The sequence below is a fragment of the Cryptotermes secundus genome, unplaced genomic scaffold, assembly GCF_002891405.2.
Source record: "Cryptotermes secundus unplaced genomic scaffold, Csec_1.0 scaffold24, whole genome shotgun sequence".
Classification (NCBI taxonomy): domain Eukaryota; kingdom Metazoa; phylum Arthropoda; class Insecta; order Blattodea; family Kalotermitidae; genus Cryptotermes; species Cryptotermes secundus.
The window spans coordinates 1492410-1508987 of record NW_019718270.1 but is presented as its reverse complement, the minus strand read 5'-3'; the positions used below and the strand labels follow the sequence as shown (position 1 = coordinate 1508987).

At 41.1% G+C, this 16578-nt stretch overlaps 1 protein-coding gene across 1 annotated transcript in view; it reads right to left on the bottom strand.

Annotated features, from left to right (window-relative positions):
* The window catches only part of LOC111867528 (cell adhesion molecule 3), a gene marked incomplete at its 3' end in the record, with an annotated part of 755050 nt that overhangs the window by 89556 nt on the left and 648916 nt on the right, over positions 1-16578 (bottom strand). The window contains exon 5 of the mRNA XM_033753065.1: positions 1787-1909. Within this exon, the coding sequence (XP_033608956.1) occupies positions 1787-1909 (123 nt within the window). The remainder of the gene's footprint in view (positions 1-1786; positions 1910-16578) is intronic.

The following is a 16578-nucleotide window of genomic DNA, read 5'->3' as shown; positions in this document are numbered from 1 at the left end:
TAAATATCCTCAGGCAGGATAACCGTTGTCTCAGCTGAGATTCAAACAGAGCACGTCCAAAATAAAGTCTAGAACGTTACCTTTAGATCAGCCTGTTCGGGGTTTCAAATCGTTTCTGCCACTCGAGAGAAAGACCAAAGCTGTAATTCATCACGATTCTTCGAGAGACACTTATCTTGAATTCCTCCTGAATTTCATTGTATCCTCACTAACGTTAGTCGAGTTCCTGAACGATTTTCAACATAAACCTTAAAATCAGATTACCACGCTGACATGCATGCATGTCTGTTAACTTCTCACCAATATAATGTTCACTATAATCATAATGACTTACTTCCTTCAACGATACGCACCTAAACTCAGAAAACGATATATATTTTTTTTTCTGTGGCGCTACAGCCCCAATTTGGGCCTAGGCCTACCTCCATGAAACTCTCCGTTTCACTTCGGTTTACTAGATCTTACACATACGGTAGGTCTCCTTCGGCGAGTGATCAGCTCGCCGCGAGGCCTCTACCTGCAGACAAACACAGAAAAACGCACACAAACATCCATGCCCTGAGTGGGATTCGAACCCACGATCCCGGCTACCGAGCGAGCGAAGACAATGCATGCCTTAGACCGCTCGGCTACCGTGACCGGCCAGAAAACGATATAGCCTCCTTGATTGAAGCATATACAGACTCTTTGTGTCTGTGTGGTTAATACTGGATAAGCTAGTCTAAGAACGTGGTCACAATAAATGAAATATTAACTAAAAACTTTTCCACAAACATTCTCAGAAGAATAAAGTACAAGACATTCTCAGAAGAAAGAAAACTTTGGTATGCATGAGTAATGAAAGCAATAAAACAATACAATTTTCGAGACTACGGTATTGGCATTACTGATTGCACTGGTTTATGAATTCCACCTTTGAGAAGACCAGAGGTGGTATGATATACGTACCAAGTTTCATAAAGACTGGTTCTGACTTTCAGGTTATATTAAGGTTATTACTTCGACAGTTTGATAGGCTGCAGTGTTGGTATTACTGATGGTAGGATTTACGATGTATGTCTCTGAGATGAACTCATACGGCATGACACATATGTACCAAGTTTCATGGCGATCGATTCAGGAATTCAAGTAACATTAAGGGCATTACTTCTTCAATCTAATAGGCTGTAGTGCTGGTACTACTAATGGGAGTGATTTGTTAAGTATACCGCTAGATTGGTTTCAGATGGCAGGATATACATGCCAGGTCTCATAATGATCGATTCAGGCGTTCGACTACAGCAATTCGAGAGGATACAGTGTTGGTATTTCTGATGAGAAGGATTTATGATGCACTATGTTGAGATGGCTTCATGTAGTACGTCACACTTATGTAGTTTTATTGAAATTTTTTTCAAATGGTAATCTCGTTAATTCGCGTCTTTTTTATGAAAATTGGTTGAAAAAAACGTAAAAAGGGCCCTATTCAGGTAGCATGATATACATACCAAATTTCATTCAGATTGGTTCAGGTGTACAAAATTTTTTTTGGTGGGGGGGAGGGTGTTATCCCTATACATACGTACACACACATACACATACACATACACACACACATATACAGAGCAAGGTGCTCTCAAAAGTCTAAATGTATTTTTTTTTTCAAAATAAGAGGAGTGGGCTAAAAGTGAAAATAACAATACAGTAACTCTCAGTTAATCTGACTTTCAATAAATGTTGAGTTAACTTCGGATTAAGTTCATAGCTGAGATCGTTTCATTTATGCAATTATCCGTTCAGTACTTACCTTTGACCCAAACAGGACTCGCAGGAGGGTTCGAGTCCACATCACACTTCAGAGAGACGGGAATACCTTCTCTTAGAGGGAATCCAAAACCAGGAACACGACTGATGGCGAATGAAGGACTATCTGTAAATTGTAAAATAAAGTAGCGCGTTAAACAAGGAACGCATGCTCAAGACATCTCTTCACTTCTCAAAGCATTTGACCTCTACGAAAATTCTTCATTGTTGCACATGAGATATGCAGTAGACGTTCTCCAATTTAATGCATTTATTTTAACCATATATCTGGACAATGACTGTGATTTCTAAATGTGTCGATATTTCTGACTCAGAAACACTAACTACAATACATTTTACATCTTGAAATCTTGAAACTGTATATTTAAATACTTCTTAAAGGCAGCTATAAACTTAAACAAAGGCGGATCGATAACAAATATCTTCAATAAAGTTAAATAAGTCATGGATATTGTCAAGTGTCACAGTGACTAAAGACGGGGTACGGATAACGGTAATTGGATTTATTAACAACTTACAGGCTGTAACAACAAATAATTCCTATATATTGCTAATTTACACAATTTACAATCACGCCCCGCTTCTTCTCAGACCATTGTCACTAGTCTTCACGGATTTATAACACAGGAACTATAAACGTCTCCCTAAATCACGCACTCCCAATACTACTGCACTATAGCACACATAAAGTTTTCAATTGGCACGTTAAATCTTCGCAGGCTGACTTCCTGTACTCTTCTATACTCCTGAGGCTTATTGCTTGCTTGCTTATTCGCGTGCTTCTGCCGCTACTACTCACTCGTAACTCGTGATTGTCCTGAACAAATTCTTCACTCTTATCCATATAGCTGTGGAACGGACATAAACCTACAGCAAATACATGTCACGTGATCGCTATCCAGCCAGTCTATTGGTGCGTCGGTCGGATCTACAGAAAACACAGCTTCCTCTATTGTTGCGTGCTGGACCGTGTTTACAGAGCTGTTGCCTGGCAACGCGTTGATCAAATCCGTTACAATATTATAACAAAAAATCTTAGTTTTATTACGCTTAAAGAAAGAAAGGAAGGCTAAGAAGCCAACCAGTGGTTAGGGCAGAGTTTCTGTATTCAGTTTTCGTCTAGCCATTTTCATGATTTTCTTTATTTAAGGATTCTGTCACTATCGAGAATATGTGTATGTAGAGTCGGGTAAGAATCTTCATTAACGGGTTATTAAAAACCTGTTCTTATTGCACAGGTTTTTCTTTACCACCAAATATTATGAGAGTGTGAGGAGTTGGGGTTCTCATACCGGTGGTTATGAAGAGTTCTATCTTCTGGGATGTACCGCCGTGTAGTCCGTTGAAAGCTAACTTACGTTTCGCAGAAACATGTCGCCTTAATCTTCAGAGTAGAAGAAAAAACAAGCAAGAACTCAGCATGAAGCAGGTATGAAGCAGAGCCCATTAACTACTTCATGCTAGGTTATTGCTTTATTTAGTCTTCAACGATGAAGATGAAGGCCAAATGTTCAATTTCCAACTTACTACACGGTGTTAGTCCCAGAAGAGGGAACTCTTCAACATGGGAAAGGGAGAGACTGTGACTTGATTCAGGTAAATGTCACAACATTCAAATAGACAGGCTGAAAGAAAACAACGAAGTGTACCGAAATTGGTACCCGGGACTCCCTGAAAAAGGCGGGAGTGATAATTATTATATAACGTCTCTTCCTACATGAGTGTAGATTTGATGGTAAATTGCCTCGTAGAAAGAAAGAGAAAGAAGGCTGAACAAATTCGTAAAAAGCACAGCCCAGCCTCAGTCCTTACGTCTCATTTTCTACCAATCGATTATTTTGCTGGAGTGGTTACACTGCTAATAGGAGGGCCCGGTTGGAATTCTGTTCTCTAGGTCGGTTTTCATGGTTTATCTCGACGCATTCTGGAAGTGGCCGAGATAGTGCCTTAACTCCTCCTTCCACACTCTTTCCAACATATCATTCATAATAATCCTACCATTTCATGCTATATAAGCCCTAACCTGTTCAGTTTAGAACAAGAGTCGAGAGCATTCATCACATGTTCGAGTACACGTTACCAATGGCAGTTTTTGAAGTACATTAAGTTCATTACAGACTAGGAATAACCAAATAAAATTAGTGACAGTCTCCCATTTTGAATTTCAACAAAATTCGTAGACGGATTAATGGGATACACAAAAATGTCACTTATGGAATCTATGATTTTTGTGGGTTAATTTTGCTGTAACTCTGAATTCTCCTTTTCGTTTCAGACGAAGGCTCTCGAAAACAATTTCTGCAAAATCTCTCGAACGATATAAGGAAAACACTGAAGAGTAAATTTATGGTGTTATGAAAATAAGATTTCATTATGGATCAATATGGCTGAAATTCGGAATTACTCGACGATATTTAGTGAAAGCTTGCCACGTGGAATTTAAGGAGATTATGTTCAACGATTTAAGCGCTGAAACCAGGTCAGAGAGAGAGACACACACAGACAGATAGACATGAAGTGCTCCTTTCATTCATTTCCATAGTGTGTATCCTGCTGTTTGTCACAAACGCATGGGTAGGTAAGGTAGTCGACAACGCAACAACAAACATGGATTTTCACTCAATCAATGTTTCATAGATTGAATTTTCATTGCTTACTGCTACATGTTTCGGTCCTCATGGAACCATCATCAGGCAGTACCATATAATACGACTAAGGTTAATTGAATTTCCAATATGGATCCACATTTTGGTTCAACGCTTCCATATTATAAATGTTGTAGAAATTGTGCCCGGTGTTATTACCGTTATCAAAATATTATAAAAAATATATACGGATATGCATACAGTTGCCGTCTTGTAGTGCACTCAATTTCACCTGTTAATTCACGACATGTTTCGGCAACATAGTGCCATCATCAGGTGCCCTAATTACGCTAATCTATTTCATTACTTGCCTTTATAAAATTATTTAAAAAGTGCGTATTTGTCAACTATAATAAATTTACACACACTAAAATTGTTAAGATTATTCATCTTATGTGTCATAATTAAAACTTGCTTGTGGTTCTTCCACTATGGGGGTCGTTTTTCTTATATTCTGTGTAAACCGTGTCTTGTGATGTGTGTGTTCCCTTCTTAGCTGCGAGTGTTGCAGCTTTGTAAGGAAAGCATAAAGAAATGAAATTCTTACACTTAATTAAGCACCACAACAAGATGTATTAAGGAACAGCAGTATGCTTCCACCCATAATCAACATCGACATTAGATGAAGGCAGGTGGTCAGCTTCACGCCCCTGCCGCGTTACACCGCAAGAGACGACATAAGCTATCCATTGAATAGGGGTCTCTGGAAAGCCAGAGCTCGGGATAGCAGACAAATCTGTTGCCCTGCGAGTTCCAGGTTTCCCACTCAGTGAAGCAGTTGCTACACCGCCTGAGCTGCTCGGGGCCTTCCAAACCACAGAGTGTCGTTAATAGTGACTCAAGAATCAATCGATCATTGTGCACACATTCTCTGTCCTCACCACTCGTGAAGCACATCTGGTTGTCCTTCCTCTTTTTGTAGATGCTCATTCTCTGGGCATCGTTTTTATTCTCTTCTACGATTAGACCAAAACCAACCAAATAACTCATTTGAGCAGTAATTTCCTGTCTGTGTAAGGAACTAATGTTTGCTCAGTTTCTATAGAAATTTTATGGAAGCTAAGCCCTTCAAGAGTCCCTATTCATTCAGTTCATACCTCCAACATTTCATCTATTGCTTTAGCGTCTTTTCCTCATTTTAAAAAATTAAAGTAGGTTTGTAACATAACCGTGCTGTTTGTGCATGTCTATCCCCCTCAACTTCTGAATGGCGAAACTAATCTTTATGAAAGGTGGTGTGTGCGTAGTTGAACTTGGACCCATCTCAACAGTATACATCATATATATCTCTCATCAATCTGTGTGACTGTATATGTACCCACACATCGTCGCTCGGCAACGGCTTGGTAAAAACGTGACCGTGGCAACGAATACACACTCAAGAATAGAATAAATACTGGACACATGAAACATATCAAGAATTAAATCAGTTAATAAAATACAAAAATATAATCAATTTTATACGTGCACAAATTTCATTCCTCGACATATCAAACCTCTTTTCTGCCATAATTTTTACGATCCACATGTTGGATTTTCTTTTCTTTATTTTAGTACGCTCTACGTACTAGTTACTTTCATTTTCTGCAAAAGGAAGCTCAGAAACCAAGTCCATGCAGTGATTTCGGGTGGCTGGCGATCATACTCTTAGAACATGATGTGTCTTCTGGAAGTGACTCGGGTCGGTAACTGCGTATCAGAGAGCTCTGTGACCTCTCGTTTGAAAGCCTAAAGCCATATTACAGCTAGAACTGCAATACCCATTACAGGCTTATTTCCACCAGACCGTTTCAAAGCACTTTCATCCTGCATTGGTTTCAATTGAACGTGTGTTTGAACCAGGTGAAATTTATTGGAAGTGGGTGTGATCCACGGTGCAGTGCTGTAACACACTCTGTGACATCTAAACACTACTGGCATCCACCAAAGCAGTTAAAAGAGTTCCCTTCTCGCTCCATTGGCATAATCTTCACAATTAGAGCAGCGGGGATCGCAGGGAGGATGCACTGACTCATGCAGGGCCGAACATTATAAGTCGGAACATATGGCTTCGGGGACGGGAAACTTACAAAACAAATTTTAATTGTTGCTTAACTTCTCCCCCTCCGGCTTACACATAAACACTGAAGGGATGTTTATGCTCATTATGTAACTAAAAACGATAATGAATATATACGTGGTCCATTCGCAAAGTAACCTCCGATGAGCTGTTCTTCAGATACGTAAACAAGTGATGAACCCACCTGTTAAAGGTGCCTTCAAGAAGACGACCCAGCCACACATATCCTATGTGATTATGAGGCCATAGCTTAGTTAATATTTCGTTAACATTTGTGGAACCGATTGACTTTTATGACGCCCCCATAAATAAAGTCCTACACTGCATTCGTAGTGTAGGATTAATAAAGGGTTCATCCAAAGGGGAAGCACAACAGATCATTGAAGGTCGCAGTGCGAGGGCCGGATTTTGTGGCCCACTCCTTACACATACTACCACTACTACTACTACTACTACTACTACTACTACTACTACTACTACTACTACTACTGCTACTACTACTACTACTGCTGCTGGTGCTGCTGCTATTGCTACTAGGTAAACAGGTGGTAGTCGCTCGGAGCAAGATCAGGTATGTAAGGAGGGTGGTCAAACAACTCCCAGTTGAAATGTTCCAGCAGTGCTTGAGTGTGAGTGGCTGCATGTGCACAAGCATTTTGATGGAGGGACAGTGTACCGGATGTCAGTATTCCGCTCCTTTTGTTTTTGAATGGTCCTATGCAGTTTTGTTAGATTTTCGTAATAAACTTCTGGCGATGTTGCATTCCTATGGGGCACGCTGTAGCGTAGTTGGTTGAGGCACTACGCTACAAGCTGCAAGGTCGCGGGTTCAAGTCCCGATGAGGTCATTGGATATTTTCAATTGACCTGATCCTTCCAGCCGCACTATAGACCTGGGGTCTACCCAGCATCTAAAAGAAATGAGTACCAGGGATCTTCCTAGTGGGTAAAGGGCGGTCGGTGCGCAAGGCTGAAAATCTCACAGCCATCTGTGAGCCGATTGTCTAGAGAAAATGTGGGGACTTCAACATCTCACAAACCCTATGGCCCTCCACGACCTGTTACAGGGGTACCTTTAATTTACCGCCGAGCCTTATTAACGATGTATTTCCGCAGCTCTGGTAGTTTTAATATGAAGAAAGCACATAACAACGCGAATTACGCAGCTGGCGGGATTCTGAATCGCAGGACACATCTCTGTAGAGACAAGAACAAACCCTAGGTGACAAGTTATATGATGGTTAACAAGACAATTAATTATGTGAGGCTACTTCGCATGCGCGAACTTTCAGAATAGCCCTCGTACATGTGTACCTAAAAGTGAAAGACTGTACTTTTGTTACTTACGCAGATTTCTGGTGGTTTTGCACAAGTCACTGGACTTGAAGATCATTAGGTCTGGTCTATTTCTAACATGACTATATACGTTACTGGAAACAGGGCAGAAAGGAATGGCCTGGGCTAAAGTATCTATTCATTTTCCCAAATGCGTTCTCGGTAATTTGGCACAAGCCACTGTCCTCGAATTTAATTTATATGTGACACAAATCTAAGCGTTTTCTTAAAATAAGTGCAGCGACATGTACACCAAACAGCAGTTGTCATGAAAATACTATTTTATGTTTTAAAAAAGCTATCCCTATAACAGGCCGTGAAAGCCCATAGAATTGTGAGACGTTCAGGCTCCCCCATTATCTAGACAATCGGGTCACAGATGGCGGTAAGGTTGTGAGCCTTACGCGCCGGCCGTCCTTTACACCCCACGATTCCTGGTACTCATTTCTGTTAGAGACTGAGTCGACCCCAGAGCCATAATGCTGCTGGAAGGATTACGTAAATTGGAAAAAAAAATCCATATAATCGGGACTCGAACCCGCGACCTTCCGGATTGTAGCATAGTTCCTCAACCAACTACGCTACCGCGTGCCGCCATTTTATGGTATGTGACGCTGCATAGTCTGGTGAAAGGTAAAATTCTACAAAACTACACGATGTCACATACCACAAGACATTATTCTTCACGTTCACAGCCGTGATGACAGACTGTACGTGGACTGATCAGAGGCCCTGTTTCTCAGACACATTCTGGGCACTTCGTACCCTTCACTGGACTTCAAATATATTTATGTCTGACACAAATATACATGCGACGTAAAACAACAGGAGAAAGTTTTCACAGAACTGGAGCACTCACATTTTTTCTAATGAATTCTTGAAAAATTTATGCATCTGTATTTGAAGTCCATTTATTTACTGAACACATAAATACTTATTCCTGGCCGGACGACGCCTTTGAATTCTTGCACCAATAACGTAAGCCTATATAAAATCATACAGATAGTGAACGAAATTACAGATTTAATTAATTTAGATTTTTAAGAGCTCTCTCTTTCTCTCTCTGACAGACACAAATACACGTACATAATATACAGTTGAAAATTTATTCTGACTGGACAGAGTCACAAATAATCTATCGCTTGCATGAATATTCTTATGCCACTAGACTGGGAATTAATTTATCATTGATATATATCTATTATTTCAGACGCAAATATTTTTACATAGAAAATATTGAAGTTCCAGTAATTGTGGAATTGGAATTCAATGGATTTATCTAGCAACCTGAAGCGAATATGAACGATTTAATAATATAATTAAAATTACACTTTAAGAATCCCCGAAATGCTGCATACTTGTTGGCCCCAACACGTAGATTCAAATAATTTTCTTCTTGTATTCTGATTTGCTATATGAAAAAGAAATTCAGAACAAAATTGGAGACCTTACGCAGTTCTGTAACTACCTTATGAGTAAAATGTTTCGCGAAACATTCTTGCCAGAATTTATGAAGATCCGTTTGAACCTCACGTCAACGAACAGCAGAGAGTATACTCTTTAGCGTGAAAAATAGAAATAACATTCGTACGCCGGCGCGCACCGCAAGTGTACAAATAATCACAATCCGTTCAGCACCTTCAGAGATGGGGGGGGGGAACAAAACATTATTTGAGGCACCGAGCAACAGAATAATTTTATAATTGGATATATATTTTAACACAGAGATTCCGGGGCTGGAAAACGTCATCCCATAGTCCTGCTTTCCCAGTTCTCAAATATTCTAACATAAATTCGAATCTATTTCAAATTGTTAGTTTCAAATGAATATTTATTTATTTTTAATGTAACTTAATAGTCAAAGGTTGGTGGAAGAGTCCGGAAGTTAAAATCTATACCTCTTTATTTGACAATAAAATAATATATTAACAGCCCCAGATTCAACTTAGTGTTATTATAATTAGTATCTGACAGTTATTAAACAAAGATATTTTGGTGGAAAAATAGATGATTTCATATTGTGCGTCCGCACTATGGATGCCATCCCATGATTGGGGCCACGAAACTTAATATACAAAACTGGAGTAAGGACCCGCACATCCAAAATACGAGGACGAACCTTAGTACTGTTATTAAAAATATGTTCCATAAGGTTTTATTGTTAAAATCCTTGTTATTTCCACTAAAGTGTTTCCAAAGACCAGTGAAGACAGCTTCAGTTTTAGTGATGCCTGACTTTATGTTTCCGCCTTCTTGCAATTATCTCCCTACATATCCACGCCTAGGATTAACGATCAATACATTAAACCACAGTTTCGCAGACCTAAGTACCGAACTTGATACAGTGGAATTTTTTGGGTTTAACGATCCGTAAAATAAAACTAAAAAATAACGTTCTCTTATTACGTTATAGTAACTTAGTACTTATACCGGTCACGGTAGCCGAGCGGTCTAAGGCATGCACTGTCTTCGCTCGCTCGGAAGCCGGGATCGTGGGTTCGAATCCCACTCAGGGCATGGATGTCTGTGTGCGTTTTTCTGTGTTTGTCTACAGGTAGAGGCCTTGCGACGAGCTGATCACCCGCCCAAGGAGTCCTACCGTCTGTGTAAGATCTAGCAAAACCGAAGTGAACGGAGTGTTCATGGAGGTAGGCCTAGGCCCACTGGGGCTGTAGTGCCAAGGAAAAAACTTAGTCCTTATGGGATCATGTCCTGTGTCCTTTTTGTTCGCCTTATTCAAGACATTTGAAGATGTGATTGCAAAGTAACTCCCCGTCTAGAGATGAAAAGAAGTAACTAAGGGAATATGCGACGCTTATGTGGAGTGGATGTATAGATCCATATTTTCTTGACCTCGACACTAGTTGGAGGTGAGTTTTAAGCTTCATGCCCCGGCCGCTTTATCCCCGGGGAAAAATCGCCGGTACCTTTTGGATAGGAGGTTGGGTGGACCCCAGAGTTGGTCTGTCGACGTCGAGAATAGAAAATTCTTAACCCTACCGGGACTCGAACTCCGACACCTCGGTCGTTAAGCCTGTAGCCAGTCGCTATACTGACTACGCACCTTCATGGTGTGGTGCTTAATTAGTTAAGCTCAGGGAGAACTTTACCTTTTAGTGGTGTCGCTAGCAGCCTGCGTCACCGTTTGTTTTGCATGCGGGGTTAACACACTTCGCTATAGTTCACACTCAAGCAGTGGTGTCATTCTGTGTGAAGCAGAGTGAATGAGAATTGGAAATAAAGTCGGCAGCCCTTGGACTATCTGGCCGTAAATAAGGCATATATCCCCCATTTGAGTGCTGGAAATGCCAAATGGGCTCAGAGCCAGTTTCCCGAATATGATATACTGCATAATTAATGCCTTAGCCAAGAGTGAGCAAAAGGCTCGTGAACCATCAAAATGGAAATACGACTTTAAACTTGTCTAAATAAGCCTGTGCAGGCTTTGCATAGTTCCACATTTAGTACACCGAATGGTTCTTAAATAGTAAGATTCCCAGGGACCAGCATAAATGTATGTGTATTGTTAAATAACTTCAATTAAGTGTTTTAACTGTAGTCAAAGACAACGTTAACAAATACTGAAAGGGCTGAAAGGCAAAATATTAATAAAACTCTAAACAAGTGGACGACACCTCTTATGAGGTTGAATAGGATTTTACGAAAAATTTTAACAGAATATTTAATGGATTTTAAGTAATTATTTATGTTAATTTAAGTGGACTGCAACGCGCGATTTAGCGCACTTTAGAACAGTGTAACAGTTGGACACATTAAAACACCTGAAGATGGCCATCTTTGGCCGAAACATGCTGTGTTAAGTGTTAATTGGTTAAGAAACAATTGTTGCATTATCGACGGACTATGAATACATAGACGTTTGTAAGTCTATGGCTATTGATATGCTGGGTTTTTGGACTTTATCCATCGTCCTGGTTTTTAAGATAACAAATAAAAACACAGTCCAGTGATTGAGGCTAGCTCTTTCTAACGGACCCAACTGAATAGGTGTTTTCCTTCACCTGAGGACGGAAACAGATCCAGTTTCCGAAACGTCGTGTTTTTATTTGTTATCTTAAAAACCAGGACGATGGATAAAGTCCAAAAACCCAACATATCAGTGTGTTATACACCATCGTCAGAATCCTATAGTAACTACTTCTATGGCTACTGCTTTACGGTCTATGCTCCCGGGTTTGCATCCACAGCAGGGGTACGGTTCCATTTTTCGCCAGTGCATCATGACCATATCTGGGGCTGACTCAGCCTACGATTCAGTGGGTACATCAGTCACTTTCATAAAGACTGAAACGGGTAGAGCGTGAAGCTCAGCAATTATTTCTATACAGGGCCAAATTTTAAAAAGGTTTGGAATTTTATCCATTCTCCTCTTCAAACTCTTGTACTAAAATAGAGTGACGATTTATTTCAATTCTCTTTGTAGCGTAGTTCAGAATGGAGCGTGCATTAAGGGTTATATTACCCCAGTGTCAGAGGAACTAAAACAGTACTGTGTAGTGGTGGAGTCGGGATAATTCAGTCGGCGTAATGACGGCCTGCTCTGTAACATCCAGACCGGAAATGAGACCCATCCAGCCTCCTATCTAACGGGTACCGGGAGCACTCCCTCACAGGGTAAAGCGGCCGGGGCCTAAAGCTGTCCACTGACCTTCATTCAGTCACGAGGTCTTCATGCCGTGGTGCTTCATTAGTTAATTAATTAATCACAGCGACAGCTTTAACTTTATACAATTCTATTATTGCTAGTGGTGTGGGACTAACAAGGGAACGGTCTGATCCGACATGTCGAAACCTGCCTCGATTTTTTTTTTCACTGCAAGAGTACAGACAACAAAATCCACTGTCAAAATTTTAGGTTTTAATACGCACTGCAAGTATTTTTAAAAATTGCAGAAGTTACTAATATTTTCTGTACGCGGGACCGCTTGTACCAGAGGTTTGTACATCCCCAGCCTAGGCTGAGTCAGCCGTGTTGTGGGTTGCGTACTGCTCTGCTAGGAGTGGACATTTCTCCAAGGGTCTGGCAAGCTACAATACTGGCCATGTTCAGCAGTTTTTAAAAAATACTTGCAGTGCTTGTTAGCAGCTAAAATTTTGACAGTGGATTTTGTTGTAAAAAAAAAATCAGGGCAGGTTTCGACATGTCGCTTCAGACCGTTTCCTTGTCAGTCCCTTGTACTGCGGCCACTTCTGGCCTATTGTACCAGCCCCAGATGATAGGTGAGGGTGATTGTGTAGCAATTGGTGGAATGAAGATTGGCAGGGGAAACCGAAGTACTCGGAGAAAACCTACCCCAGCGCCACTTTGTCCACCACAAATCCCACTTGAGCAGACCCGAGATCTAACCCGGGCAGCCACGGTGGGAAGCCAGCGACTAACCGCTTGAGCTATGGCACGGCCATAACTTCATACAATAGCGTGTACAATTTTAATAACATATATAATTGTGAAGCCTGATCACATGTTTCCACTTAAGAGAAATCCGATAATAAAATACCGTAAGTATTTAGAATTAATAGGAGGCAGGAGGCAGTGACGTACAGGAGTAGAGCTTGCTGTGTTTTGCCTGATGTAATCCGGAGGTGCGTGTCCTGTGAAATAGCAACATACAGGATTCTCAAAACGTCTCGAAATACGACACGACATTAGTGATTCGAATTAAGTTGATTCTTTTACACAATCAATACTTGTTTTCATAGTGATGAGTAGGGAGCACGCGGTAACGTAGTTGGTTGAGGGACTATGCTACAAGCAGGAAGGTAGTGGGTACAATTCTAGATGAAATCATTGGATTTTTCAATTGGCCTAAGCATTCCAATCACATTATGGCCCTGGGGACGACTCAGCCTCTAACAGAAATGAGAACACGGAATCTTCTTGGGGATAAAGAGAGGCCGGTGCGTAAGGCTGGCAACCTCACCGCCAGCTGTGAGCCTCTACCTCTCACAAGCCAATGTGTTTCCACGGCCTGTTACAGAGATAGCTTTACCTGATGAGTACATGCTATTTACGTATTTGATCGCGTCATACAAAATTATGTGAAGATTCCTTTAACACTGGATCCCCTGAAGATAATCGTTTGCGGACAAACATGCTAATATATTTTGTGGCTTCATAATTATTTATTAATTAAGATCTGATGTGTTTGATCTTATTCTTCTAATTATTCTAATCTACAGAGTGTATTCGGTAAGAATTACAGTTGTAAAATGTTGTCACTGTGTTTTTAGTTCAATTAAAGAATTATTGGTAATTTAAGTTACCTCGAGCTCAACGCGGAAGTTTAATTTGGCTGATGAATTTGGAAATGTGTTGAAGGGAGCTGTTGTGGTTTATTTCAAGTTCTGTCCTATTAGTTTATTGAGAGGCCGAGGATTCAGAAAATCTCACTCGGCGTAACCAACTTTTTGGACGAGAACGATACATGTGCATCCACGAATGACGCGTTACTTGTAACAGAAGAGCATGTTGGAGAGACAAGGAGAACAAGAACCACTGGCAGAAGCCACTTGATTACGAGCATTGTTGTGTTTAAAATGTTCGGACGGTGCTAGACTCAATGGCCCTGATGTATACCAGACTTATCAACGGAAACAGTTATTCAGTTTGGGGAAATCATTCAGCCCCCATTGATCTATTTTCTCTGTTAAAGTCATAGTTACTAAAGGCCCGGTATGTATATATATAATTACCCTGCTATATTATCTCGTTTACACTGTCAGCGGGCATTTGGTTTCAATGGACTGCAATAAATCTGGAAGCCATATTTCGTTCTTCCTTTCAGATGTTGTTTTCGATTAGTCAGTGTGTAAGATGGTACGCAATTCGCATTCTCTCTTATTTGGTGAAATAGTGACCATTATGACCATTTCATATTACTGTTGTGTATCATAAATTAATGTTGTCTTCAACGAAAAGCTGGTCACAGTAGCCGCGAGGTCTGAGGCATGAACTGTCTTCGCTCGCTCGGACGCTGGAATTGTGGGTTCGAATCACACTCAGGGCATGGGTATTTTGTGTGTTAACACCGCTCTTTTCCAACCCGCCTTTGCTTGTATTGGCGCAGTAGGAATGGCGCTATCCCTGCTACACCTGTTTCTACCTTAGGACAGTGTATGATGGCTACTGGAAGTTGTCCTCACAGATCAAACTAAGGAAGATCGGTATAGGTACGGGAAACTAGCTGGGTCGGTTTGCATGGGTCTCAGGGTAGCGATGCCGAAGAAAGCGTTTTTCTGAGAGTTGAGCCAATTGACGTTTATTCACCTGCTAATTCACCACACTGTTAAATTAATGTATTCTTAGCTTTAAGTTACAGCGTTACACTATCGGCTAGCTATGTCCCGGAGCGTGCAAGGGTCACGTCCGTTCAGTTCGGAATATTGTGAAAGTCTCCCCTTTGTGGAATGGCTTGCACCCCCACGCCGGGAATTCGAAAGATGGTGTTGACATATACATTTTCATCCCATCTTCCGTAGGAAGCTTGAACGAGGCAACCCAATCATACTGGCCCTCATTCACAGGCAATTGTAACAAGCTCTGACCTGTCCTTTTAGGCGCGTCCGGTTCCCTGTACCCGAGCTAAATTTATGACTGATCGTAAATGTCATAACTCCGGACGTCTTGGTTCTGCCAGAATCTAGAAAATTTCAACATAAACACCGTATTGCACGTCCCAGACGATGAAATACGATATTATAGATCACGATACATTTCCAGTAATACCGAAACATAAGACTTTTGAAATTTAATTACCGAGAATTAATCAGAAATAAATTTCATGGTCATCTATAATCATCCAAATAAATAAGGGCTCAGAATGATCAGCGTCAGTGTGAATGCGTTTATTCTGTTTGTGGTGTCCTGTGTTTAGATAGAGACCTACTGTCTGTGAAAAATGGTTACGGAAGAGACCTGGACCCTGAATGGGCTGGAAGAGCCATTGAAAAGATAACGTTAGCAAAAGCAGTGCCTAAGGCAGTGTTTCTCTACCGCAGGGCCGCGGCCCGATACGAGCTCTAGCATCAGTTATACCGGGCCCTCGTCTTATAGAAAAACGGATTTACCGGGCCGCGGTCTGAACAAGTTTGAGAACCACTGACATAAGCACTAGCAGAAATACCGAGTCGTTAGATACTACACGAATTCTTAAAATACGTCTAGTAATTTTTATTTTATTTCCGTATTTCCTTGGTTGGGTCACGGTAGCCGAGCGGTCTAAGGCATGCACTGTCTTCGCTCGCTAGGAAGCCGGGATCTTTGGTTCGAATCCCACTCAAAGCATGTATGTTTGTGTGCGATTTTCTGTGTTTGTGTACAGGTAGAGGCCTTGCGACGAGCTGATCACCCGCCCAAGGAGTCCTACCGTATGTGTAAGATCTAGAAGAACCGAAGTGAACGGAGAAGTTCATGGAGGTAGGTCTAGGCCCACTGCGGCTGTAGTGCCAAGGAAAAGAAAAAAATTCCGTGGTTGATTCCAATCTATTTGGTTTCCCACGCCCTTAATTAGTCAATAATCCATTACTCTTCACATCGCCGCAATTCTGTTAATATTACAACTGCAGCTTCTGAACGTGATGCAGAAAGCTGCTAGCGCTACCACGGATTTCGGCAGTTAGCGTAAGCATGAAGACATGTAGGCCTACAGCCTGACACAGCACTGGACGAACGGAACAGATCAGATCACAATCGTAACTGACTGCGTAGGAGACAGA